Here is a 15,477-nt window from a genome sequence, read left to right on the forward strand (position 1 = left end):
GCCGTCCCAGGTGGTGATGCCTTCATGTCTGTCTGCAGGGAGAAGAGGAGACATGAAGACCATCCTCCCCAAGCTGAGAATTGGGAAGCTCAGGCTGAGGGATCTCCTGGAAATCAGCCCACATAGCCTGGAGGACTGGACTTCTTAGGCCTGGGGAGATTTGCCTTGGCACTTCCTGAGAAAGCTCATGTAATAAAACCCCAAAATAGGAACATCTGTTTCCACCCACCCCAGTTTTTGAAAATGAAAACCAATAAAAGGTGTGATGGAGGGGGCGGCTTGGGGCACAGGATCAAGGGCAGGGTTATTTATCGACTGACATCGATGGGGTCAGGGCTGGATTCTGATCTTGGTGACCCCACTGTAAATCAGTCAGGCTCTTTTTGTCCTTTTGACATCTAGCTACATGTTGTAAATTCTTTCTATCTGATCCCGTAAATCCCATCTATCTATCTATCTATCTATCCCCATACACCACCACCCCTCTCTAATCTACCCCTTTGCATACAGAAGTTCCCAGTGTTCAGGGCTGGGGCAGACCCTTGCTCAGGGTGTGCGTGTGTGATGCTTCCTCCCCATTATGTGTCCCCTGCAGCCAGGGCTCCTGATCCGAACACCCTGCCCTGGGGCATTGGTACCTTTTGCATTCTGGACCGCCTTCCGTCCAAACCAGGCCTCTACCTTCCTGCCCACATCTTTCTGAAACTTTGTAACTCATTTGTATGTATCTATGGTTACCTGCTTTAACTTTGTAGCTAACTCTCTTATTTAATAAATCTTGAGACAGTTTATTATAGGATTGGCTAAAAGTGTTGTCTGTGGTTTGAGATGTACGGTGCAATTGACCTGGGGTAGGTGACGGGTCCTTTAGGACGGGAGTAACCTGAATTTTGCTGTGATCTTTGGTGTAAGGGACCATCTGTCACAAAGGCAGGCTCACCTGGGTGACCAGATAGATCGGGGTGCCCGAGGGGACTGTCTGGGACTCCATGTTAAGGCTGTTAAAGAGCCTGACGAGTTCACTCTTGATACTGTGTCAGTGAAATCTAAGTCGAGGACTTGTTGCCATTTGGGGGTTTGTGCCCTGATACTCACCAGTCTGCCCTGAGTTTGGTACTCTTTGAGCCACTGTAGGACAGTTTGACAGGGACATGGGGCCTTTCCCCTCTAGGGGGTGCCGGCTACAGGCCAGGGGACTGGCTGGTTCAGGGGGGCAGGCAGGGAATGGGGCTCACCATTGCTAGGAGATTCCTGTTTCTCTTCCTTTAACCCTCCGGCCTGATCTCTGCTCGGGGAAAAGGTGTGTGAGTGACCCGTTTGACAAGCCGTGTGCAGATGTTCAGACCCCAGCTATGTGAGTTACACGCACAATTGTCCTGTCCTCGCTTGGACAATAACATGGGTCAGTTCACATGAATTCAAACTCCCCCTTTCTTCCGCACATGAACACACAGATGCTGCGATCCTCCCTCCTCCCAGCTGATGGAAATATTTCACCTGAGTCTTTTTGTCACCAAAAAATGAGTTTTCATCACAAAGCACGTTTTTGTTTGTGGGAAAACTGTTGTTTTGGATGTGCCTTTTTGGTGGGAAAATGTAGCTTTCATTGGGAGAATAAACTGAAAAATGTTAGAACGGGACTTGGGGGTTTTCTAACTTCCCTCCTCCCTTTGTATCATTTTTCAAATAAGTGGGGAAATGAGGGAAACCCCCTCCAAAATTGTCCCCTCGACACACAGTTCTTCAGGGGAGGAGAAAACGTTAAAAAAAACCAGCAACCACCAAATGCAAAATATGAGAATCAATTTTACTCACACGTGTTGAAAATAAAAACCAATGAAACTTGTGACTGAGGGATGGAGGGGCCAGCTCAGAGCACGGGATTCAGGGCAGGGTTATTTATCGACTGACATCGATGGGGTCAGGGCAGGATTCTGATCTCCGTGACCCCGCTGTAAATCAATCGATCTCTGTGTCCTTTTGATATCTGGCTACCTGGTGTAAGTTCTTTCTGTCTGATTCCATAAATCTATCTATCTATCTATCTGTCTATCTATCTATCTATCTCCTTGCATACAGAGGTTCCCAGTGCTGATGGCTGGGACAGAGTCTTGCTCAGGGTGGGGTGTGATGGCTCCTTCCCACTAGGTCCCCCCCCGCGGCAGCAGGGCTTCCTGATCTGAGCTCCCTGCCCCGCCCTCGTCCTGCTGCCCTGCAGTGTTGCTGCCTCTCTTGTTCCGGCCGAACTTCTGTTCGAACCAGGCCCCCACACCTCCCGCAATCAGGCCACCGCCCCCCGCCCCGACCGCGATGGCCACTACTTCGCCCACAGCCACCACACCAGCAGCCACGCCCACGCCAATGCCCACCCCGGCAGCTGCGCCCGCAACAGCCAGGCCGCCCCCCACGATGTACACGGCCTTCAATATGGACTTCTTTTTAAAGCGCTGCCCGTAGGTTGACAGGAACTGGGTCGTCTGCTCGTCCAGCCCCTGCTTCAGCTCCTCCAGGGCAGCCTGTTTCTGGGGATCCTCGCCCCGCAGCTCCCCCCGGCAGCGCTCCTGCAGCTCCCGGCGTTTCCCCTCCAGGCGACGCCGCATCTCCAGGGGCTTCACACTCAGGCAGCTGCTCCTGCTCTGGTGGTCACGGTCCTGCCGGGAGCGGGGAGAGATCAGAGATTAGGGACGGACACCGGCGTTACCCAGCCGCATTGGGTGCCGCTGCCTCACACACCCGCAGCCCCCTCAGCCCCCACTCGCAGCCCCCTGCTAGCCCAGCCCTGCTCCCCCCAGCTCTGACGGTGCCCCTTATCCCCGACCCACAGCCCCTCTGCGCTCACCTGCTCCTGCACAAATTGTTCATATTCCTGCCTGGCGGCTTCTACGGCTCTGCTGTTTGCCTCCATCACAGCCCCCTGTGGGGGGAGAGGGGACAGGGTGGTGGTTGGGATGGGACCATCTCTGAACTCAGAGCCCTCCTCCCCCACACTCACCACCTTCTCCCCATTCCTACAGGACCCTGCTCGCTGTGGTCGCCTTCCCACTGGCCCCCCAACTCCCCACATTTCCCCAGAGCCACGGGACAGCCATGGCCACATTGTCACTGCCCCAGTGGATAGGGCTGGTTCTCTGGCTGGATCCCTTGGGGGTCCCCTTATGTCCCAGGGGTTGGGGGCAGGGAGCCCCGATCAGGACATTTGGGGGAGCTGTTGCGGTGACCCCTCCTGGCCTAGTGCGATTGGCCAAAGGCAGGTGGACCTGGGGTGAGAAGGAACAGAAAACAGTTGGATTGGGATTTGGGGGTTTCTAACCTCCCTCACAACCTTTGTATTGTTTTCAAATCAGTGGGGAAATGAGGGGAAATCACCCCAAAATTGTCCCCGCGACACATGCACTGTATCAGGGGAGGAGGAAATCTTTAAAACTAACACAAAATGTGAAAATAGGATTTCCTCCCTCTGGTTGGGAATGAAAACTAACGAAACTTGAGACTGAGGGATGCAGGGGCCGGCTTGGAGCACAGGATCCGGGGCCGGGTTATTTATCGACTCACGTCGATGGGGTCAGGGCTGGATTCTGATCTCCATGACCCCGCTGTAAATCAGTCAAGCTGTGTCCTCTTCAAATCTAGCTACTAGTTGTAAGATGTTTTCATCTATTCCCATAAACACACCTATCTATCTACCTATCGACCAATCTATCTGTCCCCTTGCATACAGAGGTTCCCAGTGCTGAGGGCTGGGACAGTCTCAGGGTGGGGTGTGATGGTTCCTTTCCACTATGTCCCCCCGTCCCCCTCCCGCAGCAGGGTCTCCTGATCAGAACATCCTGCCCCGCTCTCCCACTCGTCCCCCTGCCCTGGGGGGCTGGTGCCTGTCATATTCTGGGCTGTCTTCCGTCCAAACCCAGCCCCCAGACACCTGCCCATAGCCCCCCCGACCCGGCCAAAGCCCCCCACCCCAACCCCAATGGCCACTGCTTCCTCCATCGCCATCACAGCCACAGCTACACCCGCACCCTCGCCCGCCCTGATCCCCGCGCTCCCCACGGCCAGGACGTCCCCCTGCCCCACCCCACGGCCAGGCCCAACCACTCGGCCTTCTTCACTTTAAAGCGCTGCTCGTAGGTTGACAGGAACTGGGTCGTCTGCTCGTCCAGCCCCTGATTCAGCTCCTCCAGGGCAGCCTGTTTCTGGGGATCCTCGCCCCGCAGCTCCCCCCGGCAGCGCTCCAGCAGCTCCTGGCGTTTCTCCTCCAGGCATTCCTCCATCTCCAGGGGCTCCACATTCAGGCAGCTGCTCGTGCTCTGGTGGTCACGGTCCTGCCGGGAGCGGGGAGAGATCGGCCATTCGGGACGGGCACGAGCGTTACCCAGCCACAGGGGGACGCCGCCACCTCACACATCTGCAGCCCCCCCAGCCCCCACTCGCAGCCCTCTGCTAGCCCAGCCCTGCTCCCCCCAGCTCTGACGGTGCCCCTTATCCCCGACCCACAGCCCCTCTGCGCTCACCTGCTTCTGCACAAATTGTTCATATTCCTGCCTGGCGGCTTCTACGGCTCTGCTGTTTGCCTCCATCACAGCCCCCTGTGGGGGGAGAGGGGACAGGGTGGTGGTTGAGTTGGGACCATCTCTGAACTCAGAGCCCCCCTCCCCCACACTCACCACCTTCTCCCCATTCCTACAGGACCCTGCTCGCTGTGGTCGCCTTCCCACTGGCCCCCCAACTCCCCACATTTCCCCAGAACAGGGGACAGCCATGGCCACATTGTCACTGCCCCAGTGGATAGAGCTGGTTCTCCGGCTGGATCCCTTGGGGGTCCCCTTATGTGCCAGGGGTTGGGGGCAGGGAGCCCCGATCAGGACGTTTGGGGGACCTGTTGCGGTGACCCCTCCTGGCCTAATGCAATTGGCCAATGGCAGGTGGACCTGGGGTGAGAATGAACAGAAAACAGGTGGATTTGGATTTGGGGGGTTTCTAACCTCCCTCACCCCTTTCTATCGTTTTCAACTCAGTGGGGAAATAAGGGGAAATCACCCCGAAATAGTCCCCTCTACAAACACACTGTATCGGGGAAGAGAAAATATTTTAAAAATCCCGCAAAATATGAGAATCAATTTTTCTCCCACTTGTTGAAAATGAAAAACAATGAAACTTGTGACCGAGGGATGCAAGAGCCGGCTCGGAGCACAGGATTCAGGGCAGGGTTTTTTATCGACTCACGTCGATGGGGTCAGGGCTGGATTCTGATCTCCGTGACCCCGCTGTAAATCAGTCAAGCTGCGTCCTCTTGAAATCTAGCTAATAGTTGTTAGATGTTTTCATCTATCTATCCTCATCCTCCCCTATCCATCCATCCCCTTGCATACAGAGGTTCCCAGTGCTGAGGGCTGGGACAGTCTCAGGGTGGGGTGTGATGGTTCCTTCCCACTATGCCCCACCACCCTCCGCCCCCGCAGCAGGGTCTCCTGATCAGAACATCCTGCCCCACTCTCCCACTCGTCCCCCTGCCCTGGGGGGCTGGTGCCTGTCATATTCTGGGCTGTCTTCCGTCAAAACCCAGCCTCCAGACACCTGCCCACAGCCCCCCCCGATCCGGCCAAACCCCCGACCCCAACCCCATTGGTCACTGCTTCCTCCATCGCCATCACAGCCACAGCTACACCCGCACCCTCGCCTGCCCTGATACCCGCGCTCCCCACGGCCAGGACGTCCCCCTGCCCCACCCCACGGCCAGGCCCAACCACTCGGCCTTCTTCACTTTAAAGCGCTCCCCGTAGGTTGACAGGAACTGGGTCATCTGCTCATCCAGATCGTGCTCCAGCCCCTTCAGGGCAGCCTGTTTCTGGGGATCCTCGCCCTGCAGCTCCCCCCGGCAGCGCTTCTGCAGCTCCTGGCGTTTCCCCTCCAGGCGTTGCTGCATCTCCAGGGGCTTCACACGCAGGCAGCTGCTCGTGCTCTGGTGGTCACGGTCCTGCCAGGAGCGGGGAGAGATCGGCCATTCGGGACGGGCACGAGCGTTACCCAGCCACAGGGGGCGCCGCCCCCTCACACATCTGCAGCCCCCCCAGCCCCCACTCGCAGCCCCCTGCTAGCCCAGCCCTGCTCCCCCCAGCTCTGACGGTGCCTCTTATCCCCGACCCACAGCCCCTCTGCGCTCACCTGCTTCTGCACAAATTGTTCATATTCCTGCCTGGCGGCTTCTACTGCTCTGCCATTTGCCTCCATCACAGCCCCCTGTGGGGGGAGAGGGGACAGGGTGGTGGTTGGGATGGGACCATCTCTGAACTCAGAGCCCTCCTCCCCCACACTCACCACCTTCTCCCCATTCCTACAGGACCCTGCTCGCTGTGGTCGCCTTCCCACTGGCCCCCCAACTCCCCACATTTCCCCAGAGCCAGGGGACAGTCATGGCCACATTGTCACTGCCCCAGTGGATAGGGCTGGTTCTCTGGCTGGATCCCTTGGGGGTCCCCTTAAGTCCCAGGGGTTGGGGGCAGGGAGCCCCGATCAGGACATTTGGGGGAGCTGTTGCGGTGACCCCTCCTGGCCTAGTGCGATTGGCCAATGGCAGGTGGACCTGGGGTGAGAAGGAACAGAAAACAGTTGGATTGGGATTTGGGGGTTTCTAACCTCCCTCACAACCTTTGTATTGTTTTCAAATCAGTGGGGAAATGAGGGGAAACTCCCCAAAATTGTCCCCGCGACACATGCACTGTATCAGGGGAGGAGGAAATCTTTAAAACAAACACAAAATGTGAAAATAGGATTTCCTCCCTCTGGTTGGGAATGAAAACTAACGAAACTTGAGACTGAGGGATGCAGGGGCTGGCTTGGAGCACAGGATCCGGGGCCGGGTTATTTATCGACTCACGTCGATGGGGTCAGGGCTGGATTCTGATCTCCATGACCCCGCTGTAAATCAGTCAAGCTGTGTCCTCTTCAAATCTAGCTACTAGTTGTAAGATGTTTTCATCTATTCCCATAAACACACCTATCTATCTACCTATCTATCATCATCCACCCCATCTATCTATCTATCTATCCATCCATCCCCTTGCATACGGAGGTTCCCAGTGCTGAGGGCTGGGACAGTCTCAGGGTGGGGTGTGATGGTTCCTTTCCACTATGTCCCCCCGTCCCCTTCCCGCAGCAGGGTCTCCTGATCAGAACATCCTGCCCCGCTCTCCCACTCGTCCCCCTGCCCTGGGGGGCTGGTGCCTGTCATATTCTGGGCTGTCTTCCGTCAAAACCCAGCCCCCAGACACCTGCTCACAGGCCTCCCGATTTGGCCAAAGCCCCAAACCCCAACCCCAATGGCCACTGCTTCCTCCATCGCCATCATAGCCACAGCTACACCCGCACCCTCGCCCACCCTGATCCCCGCGCTCCCCACGGCCAGGACGTCCCCCTGCCCCACCCCACGGCCAGGCCCAACCACTCGGCCTTCTTCACTTTAAAGCGCTCCCCGTAGGTTGACAGGAACTGGGTCGTCTGCTCGTCCAGCCCCTGCCTCAGCTCCTCCAGGGCAGCGTGTTTCTGGGGATCCTCGCCCCACAGCTCCCCCCGGCAGCGCTCCTGCAGCTCCCAGCATTTCCCCAACAGGCGTTGTTGCATCTCCTGGGGCTCCACACGCAGGCAGCTGCTCGTGCTCTGGTGGTCACGGTCCTGCCGGGAGCGGGGAGAGATCGGCCATTCGGGACGGGCACGAGCGTTACCCAGCCACAGGGGGACGCCGCCACCTCACACATCTGCAGCCCCTTCAGCCCCCACTCGCAGCCCCCTGCTAGCCCAGCCCTGCTCCCCCCAGCTCTGACGGTGCCCCTTATCCCCGACCCACAGCCCCTCTGCGCTCACCTGCTTCTGCACAAATTGTTCATATTCCTGCCTGGCGGCTTCTACTGCTCTGCTGTTTGCCTCCATCACAGCCCCCTGTGGGGGCAGAGGGGACAGGGCGGTGGTTGGGATGGGACCATCTCTGAACTCAGAGCCCCCCTCCCCCACACTCACCACCTTCTCCCCATTCCTACAGGACCCTGCTCGCTGTGGTCACCTTCCCACTGGCCCCCGAACTCCCCACATTTTCCCAGAGCCAGGGGACAGCCATGGCCACATTGTCACTACCCCAGTGGATAGAGCTGGTTCTCCAGCTGGATCCCTTGGGGGTCTCCTTATGTCCCAGGGCTTGGGGGCAGGGAGCCCCGATCAGGACATTTGGGGGAGCTGTTGCGGTGACCCCTCCTGGCCTAATGCAATTGGCCAATGGCAGGTGGACCTGGGGTGAGAAGGAACAGAAAACAGGTGGATTGGGATTTGGGGGGTTTCTAACCTCCCTCACAACCTTTGTATTGTTTTCAAATCAGTGGGGAAATGAGGGGAAATCACCCCGAAATAGTCCCCTCTACACACACACTGTATCGGGGAGGAGAAAATATTTTAAAAAACCCGCAAAATATGAGAATCATTTTTTCTCCCACTTGTTGAAAATGAAAAACAATGAAACTTGTGACTGAGGGATGCAAGAGCCGGCTCGGAGCACAGGATTCAGGGCAGGGTTATTTATCGACTCACGTCGATGGGGTCAGGGCTGGATTCTGATCTCCGTGACCCCGCTGTAAATCAGTCAAGCTGCGTCCTCTTGAAATCTAGCTAATAGTTGTTAGATGTTTTCATCTATCTATCCTCATCCTCCCCTATCCATCCATCCCCTTGCATACAGAGGTTCCCAGTGCTGAGGGCTGGGACAGTCTCAGGGTGGGGTGTGATGGTTCCTTCCCACTATGCCCCCCCACCCTCCGCCCCCGCAGCAGGGTCTCCTGATCAGAACATCCTGCCCCACTCTCCCACTCGTCCCCCTGCCCTGGGGGGCTGGTGCCTGTCATATTCTGGGCTGTCTTCCGTCCAAACCCAGCCCCCAGACACCTGCCCACAGCCCCCCTGATCCGGCCACAGCCCCCCACCCCAACCCCAATGGCCACTGCTTCCTCCATCGCCATCACAGCCACAGCTACACCCGCACCCTCGCCCGCCCTGATCCCCGCGCTCCCCACGGCCAGGACGTCCCCCTCCCCGACCCCAACGCCAGGCCCAACCACTCGGCCTTCTTCACTTTAAAGCGCTCCCCGTAGGTTGACAGGAACTGGGTCGTCTGCTCGTCCAGCTCCTGCTTCAGCTCCTCCAGGGCAGCCTGTTTCTGGGGATCCTCGCCCTGCAGCTCCCCCCGGCAGCGCTCCTGCAGCTCCTGGCGTTTCCCCTCCAGGCGTTGCTGCATCTCCAGGGGCTTCACACGCAGGCAGCTGCTCGTGCTCTGGTGGTCACGGTCCTGCCGGGAGCGGGGAGAGATCAGCCATTCGGGACGGACACGAGCGTTACCCAGCCACAGGGGGGCGCCGCCACCTCACACATCTGCAGCCCCTTCAGCCCCCACCCGCAGCCCCCTGCTAGCCCAGCCCTGCTCCCCCCAGCTCTGACGGTGCCCCTTATCCCCGACCCACAGCCCCTCTGCACTTACCTGCTTCTGCACAAATTGTTCATATTCCTCCCTGACGGTTTTTACTGCTTTTCTGTTTGCCTCCATCACAGCCATCTGCGGGGGGAGAGGGGACAGGGTGGTGGTTGGGATGGGACCATCTCTGAACTCAGAGCCCCCCTCCCCCACACTCACCACCTTCTCCCCATTCCTACAGGACCCTGCTCGCTGTGGTCGCCTTCCCACTGGCCCCCCAACTCCCCACATTTCCCCAGAGCCAGGGGACAGCCATGGCCACATTGTCACTGCACAAGTGGATAGGGCTGGTTCTCCGGCTGGGTCCCGGGGGGTCCCCTTATCTCCCAGGGGTTGGGGGCAGGGAGCCCCGATCAGGACGTTTGGGGGAGCTGTTGCGGTGACCCCTCCTGGCCTAGTGCGATTGGCCAATGGCAGGTGGACCTGGGCTGAGAATGAACAGAAAACAGTTGGATTGGGATTTGGGGGGTTTCTAACCTCCCTCACCCCTTTCTATTATTTTCAACTCAGTGGGGAAATGAAGGGAAATCACCCCGAAATTGTCCCCTCTACACACACACTGTATCGGGGAAGAGAAAATATTTTAAAAAACCCGCAAAATATGAGAATCAATTTTTCTCCCACTTGTTGAAAATGAAAAACAATGAAACTTGTGACTGAGGGATGCAAGAGCCGGCTCGGAGCACAGGATTCAGGGCAGGGTTATTTATCGACTCACGTCGATGGGGTCAGGGCTGGATTCTGATCTCCATGACCCCGCTGTAAATCAGACAACCTGTGTCCTCTTGAAATCTAGCTACCAGTTGTAAGATGTTTTCATCTATTCCCATAAACAAACTTATCTATCTACCTATCGACCATCCTATTTATCTCCTTGCATACGGAGGTTCCCAGTGCTGAGGGCTGGGACAGTCTCAGGGTGGGGTGTGATGGTTCCTTTCCACTATGTCCCCCCGTCCCCCTCCCGCAGCAGGGTCTGCTGATCAGAACATCCTGCCCCGCTCTCTCACTCGTCCCCCTGCCCTGGGGGGCTCGTGCCTGTCATATTCTGGGCTGTCTTCCGTCCAAACCCAGCCCCCAGACACCTGCCCACAGCCCCCCTGATCCGGCCACAGCCCCCCACCCCAACCCCAATGGCCACTGCTTCCTCCATCGCCATCACAGCCACAGCTACACCCGCACCCTCGCCCGCCCTGATCCCCGCGCTCCCCACGGCCAGGACGTCCCTCTCCCCGACCCCAACGCCAGGCCCAACCACTCGGCCTTCTTCACTTGAAAGCGCTGCTCGTAGGTTGACAGGAACTGGGTCGTCTGCTCGTCCAGCCCCTGCTTCAGCTCCTCCAGGGCAGCCTGTTTCTGGGGATCCTCGCCCCGCAGCTTCCCCCGGCAGCGCTCCTGCAGCTCCTGGCGTTTCCCCTCCAGGCGTTGCTGCATCTCCAGGGGCTTCACACTCAGGCAGCTGCTCGTGCTCTGGTGGTCACGGTCCTGCCGGGAGCGGGGAGAGATCAGCCATTCGGGACGGGCACGAGTGTTACCCAGCCACAGGGGGGCGCCGCCACCTCACACATCTGCAGCCCCTTCAGCCCCCACTCGCAGCCCCCTGCTAGCCCAGCCCTGCTCCCCCCAGCTCTGACGGTGCCCCTTATCCCCGACCCACAGCCCCTCTGCACTTACCTGCTTCTGCACAAATTGTTCATATTCCGTCCTGGTGGCTTTTACTGTTTTTCTGTTTGCCTCCATCTCAGCCCTCTACGGGGGGAGAGGGGACAGGGTGGTGGTTGGGATGGGACCCTCTCTGAACTCAGAGCCTCCCTCCCCCACACTCACCACCTTCTCCCCATTCCTACAGGACCCTGCTCGCTGTGGTCGCCTTCCGACTTGCCCCCCAACTCCCCACATTTCCCCAGAACAGGGGACAGCCATGGCCACATTGTCACTGCCCCAGTGGATAGGGGTGGTTCTCCAGCTGGATCCCTTGGGGGTCCCCTTATGTCCCAGGGGTTGGGGGCAGGGAGCCCCGATCAGGACTTTGGGGGAGCTGTTGCGGTGACCCCTCCTGGCCTAGTGCGATTGGCCAATGGCAGGTGGACCTGGGGTGAGAATGAACAGAAAACAGGTAGATTGGGATTTGGGGGTTTCTAACCTCCCTTACCCCTTTCTATTGTTTTCAACTCAGTGGGGAAATGAAGGGAAATCACCCCGAAATTGTCCCCTCTACACACACACTGTATTAGGGGAAGAGAAAATATTTTAAAAAACCCGCAAAATATGAGAATCAGTTTTTCTCCCACTTGTTGAAAATGAAAAACAATGAAACTTGTGACTGAGGGATGCAAGAGCCGGCTCGGAGCACAGGATTCAGGGCAGGGTTTTTTATTGACTGACGTTGATGGGATCAGGGCTGGATTCTGATCTCCGTGACCCCGCTGTAAATCAGTCAAGCTGTGTCCTCTTGAAATCTAGCTACCATTGTAAGATGTTTTCATCTATTCCCATAAACACACCTATCTATCTATCTATCCTCATCCACATCTATCTATCTATCTATCCATCCTTCCATCCCCTTGCATACAGAGGTTCCCAGTGCTGAGGGCTGGGACAGTCTCAGGGTGGGGTGTGATGGTTCCTTCCCACTATGTCCCCCCCCTCCACCCCCGCAGCAGGGTCTGCTGATCAGAACATCCTGCCCCGTTCTCTCACTCGTCCCCCTGCCCTGGGAGGCTGGTGCCTGTCATATTCTGGACTGTCTTCTGTCCAAACCCAGCCCCCAGCCACCTGCCCACAGCCCCCCCGATCCAGCCAAAGACCCCACTCCAACCCCAATGGCCACTGCTTCCTCCATCGCCATCACAGCCACAGCTACACCCGCAACCTCGCCTGCCCTGATCCCCGCGCTCCCCACGGCCAGGACGTCCCCCTGCCCCACCCCACGGCCAGGCCCAACCACTCGGCCTTCTTCACTTTAAAGCGCTCCCCGTAGGTTGACAGAAACGGGGTCGTCTGCTCGTCCAGCCCCTGATTCAGCTCCTCCAGGGCAGCCTGTTTCTGGGGATCCTCGCCCAGCAGCTCCCCCCGGCAGCGCTCCAGCAGCTTCTGGCGTTTCCCCTCCAGGCGATGCCGCATCTCCAGGGGCTTCACCCTCAGGCAGCTGCGCATGCTCTGGTGGTCACGGTCCTGCCGGGAGCGGGGAGAGATCGGCCATTCGGGACGGGCACGAGCGTTACCCAGCCACAGGGGGCGCTGCCACCGCGCATACCCGCAGCCCCCTCAACTCTGAGCCACAGCCCGCTGGTAGCCCAGCCCTCGGCTCCCCCCAGCTCTGCCGGTGCCCCTCACTCCCGGCCACAGCCCCTCCGTGCTCACCAGTTGCTTCACAAATTGTTGAAATTCCGTCCTGGTGGCTTCTACTGCTCTCCTGTTTACCTCCTCTATTATCGCTGACATCTCGGCCATCTGTGGGGAAAAGGGGAGAGAGTGGGTTTGGGACAGGACAATCTCTGAACTGGGAGCCTCCCTCTCCCCCCACTCACCACTTCACCCCAATCCTCCAGGAGTCTTCTCGCTGCTGTCACCTCCCAACTCAACCCCATACCCCCACATTCCCCCAGAGCCTGGAGCAGTCCCCCAAGGACCCCGCGGCCATGTCCACCTGTCTCTGGTTGTGTCCCTGGGGGTCCCCTTATCTCTTTGGGGCTGGGGTCAGGGAGCCCCAATCAGGACATCTGGGGGAGCTGTTGTGGTGCCCCTCCCTAGTGTAACTGGCTACTGGCAGGTGGACCTGGGCTGAGAATGAACTGAAAACTGTCGGATTGGGATTTGGGGGTTTCTAACCTCCCAAAACCCTTTGGATTGTTTTCAAATCAGTGGGGAAATGAGGGGAAACGCCCCAAAATTGTCCCCGCGACACATGCACTGTATCAGGGGAGGAGAAAATCTTTAAAACAAACACAAAATGTGAAAATAGGTTTTCCTCCCACTGGTTGGGAATGAAAACTAACGAAACTTGAGACTGAGGGATGCAGGGGCCGGCTTGGAGCACAGGATCTGGGGCTGAGTTATTTATCGACTGATGTCAATGGGGTCAGGGCTGGATCCTGATCTCGGTGACCCCACTGTAAATCAGTCAACCTCTGTGTCCTTTTGCAATCTAGCTACCTGTTATAAGTTGTTCTTATCTAATCTATCTATCTATCTGTCTATCCCCATAATCCTATCTATCTATCTATCTATCTATCTATCTATCTATCTATCTATCTATCTATCTATCTATCTATCTATCTATCTATCTATCCCCATTTCCCCCTGTATCGATTCCCTTGCATACAGAGGTTCCCAGTGCTGAGGGCTGGGACAGACCCTTGCCCATGGTGAGACGTGATGTTGCCTTCCCACTATCTGCCACCCCACAGCAGGGATCCTGATCTGAACACCCTGCCTTGCCCTCCCGCTTGTCTCCCCTGTCCTGGGGTGTTGGTGCCTGTCTTGTTCCGGACCAACTTCCACCCAAACCGGGGCCCACCCAGTTGCCCAACGCTCTCCCCCCAACTCCCCCCGCAATCAAGCCAAAGTCCCCAGCCTCAACCCCAATGGCCACTCTTTCTCCAGCCCCACCACAGCCACAGCTATACCCGCCCCGATGCCTGCCCTGAAACCCACACCCACCAAGGCCTGGTTCCCTCCCCCCAATGTACAGGCTGAACCCCATGGCCTTCTTTACTTTAAAGCGCAGTTTGTAGTCCGACAGGAACTGGGCCATCAGCCTGTCCAGCCCCTGCTTCAGCTCCTCCAGGGCCGCCTGTTTCTGGGGATCCTCGCCCTGCAGCTCCCCCTGGCAGCTCTCCAGCAGCTCCTGGCGTTTCTCCTCCAGGCGTTGCTGCATCTCTGCAGGCTCCACACTCAGGCAGCTGCTCGTGCTCTGGTGGTCACGGTCCTGTCCGGAGCGGGGAGAGATCGGCCATTCGGGACGGGCACGAGCGTTACCCAGCCACAGGGGGCGCCGCCACCTCACACGCCTGCAGACCCCTCAACCCCGACCCACAGCCCCCTGCTATCCCAGCCCTGCTCCCCCCAGCTCTGCCGGTGCCCCTTATCCCCGACCCACAGCCCCGCTGCACTCACCTGCTTCTCTCGAAATTGTTCATATTCCCTCCTGATGCCTTCTACTGCTTTTCTGTTTGCCTTCTCTCTCATCTCTGCCATCTCAGCCATCTGTGGGGGGAGAGGGGACAGGGAGGGGATGGGGGTGGGACAATCGATGAACTGGGAGCCCCCCACTCACCACATTCTCCCTCCATTCCTCCAGGGCCCTGCGCACTGCTCCCACCTCCCCACTCACCCCCCAACCCCCCCATTCCCGCAAAGCCAGGGGCAGCCCCACAATGACCCCACAGCCATGGTCACATGAGCACCACCCCAGTGCAGGGGGTTGGTTCTCCAGTTGGGTCCCTGGGGGTCCCCTTATCTCTTGGGGGCTGGGGTCAGGGAGCCCCAATCAGGGCATTTGGGGAAGCTGTTGTGGTGTCCCTCCCTAGTGCGACTGGCTAATGGCACGTGGACCTGGGCTGAGAATGAACTGAAAACTGTCGGATTGGGACCCCGCTGTAAATCAATCAACCTTTGTGTCCTTTTGCAATCAAGCTACCCGTTGTAAGTTGTTCTTATCTATCTATCTACCTATCTATCTATCTATCCCCTTGCATACAGAGGTTCTCATTACTCAGGGCTGGGACAGAGACTTGCCCAGGGTGGGGGGTGATGTTCCTCCCCACTATCTGTCACCCCGCAGTCGGGGCTCCTGACCCAAATACCCTGCCCCACCCTCCTCCTTGTCCTCCTGCCCTTGGGTGGTGGTGTCTGTCTGGATCCAGACCACCTTCTGTCCACCCAGCTGCCCCCGCCCCCAATCAGGCCAAAGCCCCCCGCCCTGCCCCAAGAGACACTGCTTCCTCCAGCCCCACCACAGTCATAGCTACACC

The 15,477-nt window shown here is 57.9% G+C and overlaps 1 protein-coding gene across 1 annotated transcript in view; it reads right to left on the bottom strand.

Annotated features, from left to right (window-relative positions):
- Positions 1-1,786: 1,786 nt before the first annotated feature.
- The window catches only part of LOC140912331 (uncharacterized), a 29,761-nt gene continuing 16,070 nt past the window's right edge, over positions 1,787-15,477 (bottom strand). The window contains exons 15-30 of the mRNA XM_078853103.1: positions 14,621-14,710; positions 14,220-14,432; positions 12,866-12,955; positions 12,464-12,676; positions 11,177-11,251; positions 10,775-10,987; positions 9,509-9,583; positions 9,107-9,319; positions 7,855-7,929; positions 7,453-7,665; positions 6,160-6,234; positions 5,759-5,971; positions 4,509-4,583; positions 4,107-4,319; positions 2,840-2,914; positions 1,787-2,651 (exon numbers count right to left, since the gene is read on the bottom strand). Of these exons, the coding sequence (XP_078709229.1) occupies positions 2,145-2,651; positions 2,840-2,914; positions 4,107-4,319; positions 4,509-4,583; positions 5,759-5,971; positions 6,160-6,234; positions 7,453-7,665; positions 7,855-7,929; positions 9,107-9,319; positions 9,509-9,583; positions 10,775-10,987; positions 11,177-11,251; positions 12,464-12,676; positions 12,866-12,955; positions 14,220-14,432; positions 14,621-14,710 (2,628 nt within the window). The 3' untranslated portion in view covers positions 1,787-2,144. The remainder of the gene's footprint in view (positions 2,652-2,839; positions 2,915-4,106; positions 4,320-4,508; positions 4,584-5,758; positions 5,972-6,159; positions 6,235-7,452; positions 7,666-7,854; positions 7,930-9,106; positions 9,320-9,508; positions 9,584-10,774; positions 10,988-11,176; positions 11,252-12,463; positions 12,677-12,865; positions 12,956-14,219; positions 14,433-14,620; positions 14,711-15,477) is intronic.

This window comes from Lepidochelys kempii, chromosome 6 (genome assembly GCF_965140285.1).
Source record: "Lepidochelys kempii isolate rLepKem1 chromosome 6, rLepKem1.hap1, whole genome shotgun sequence".
Taxonomy (NCBI): Eukaryota; Metazoa; Chordata; order Testudines; family Cheloniidae; genus Lepidochelys; species Lepidochelys kempii.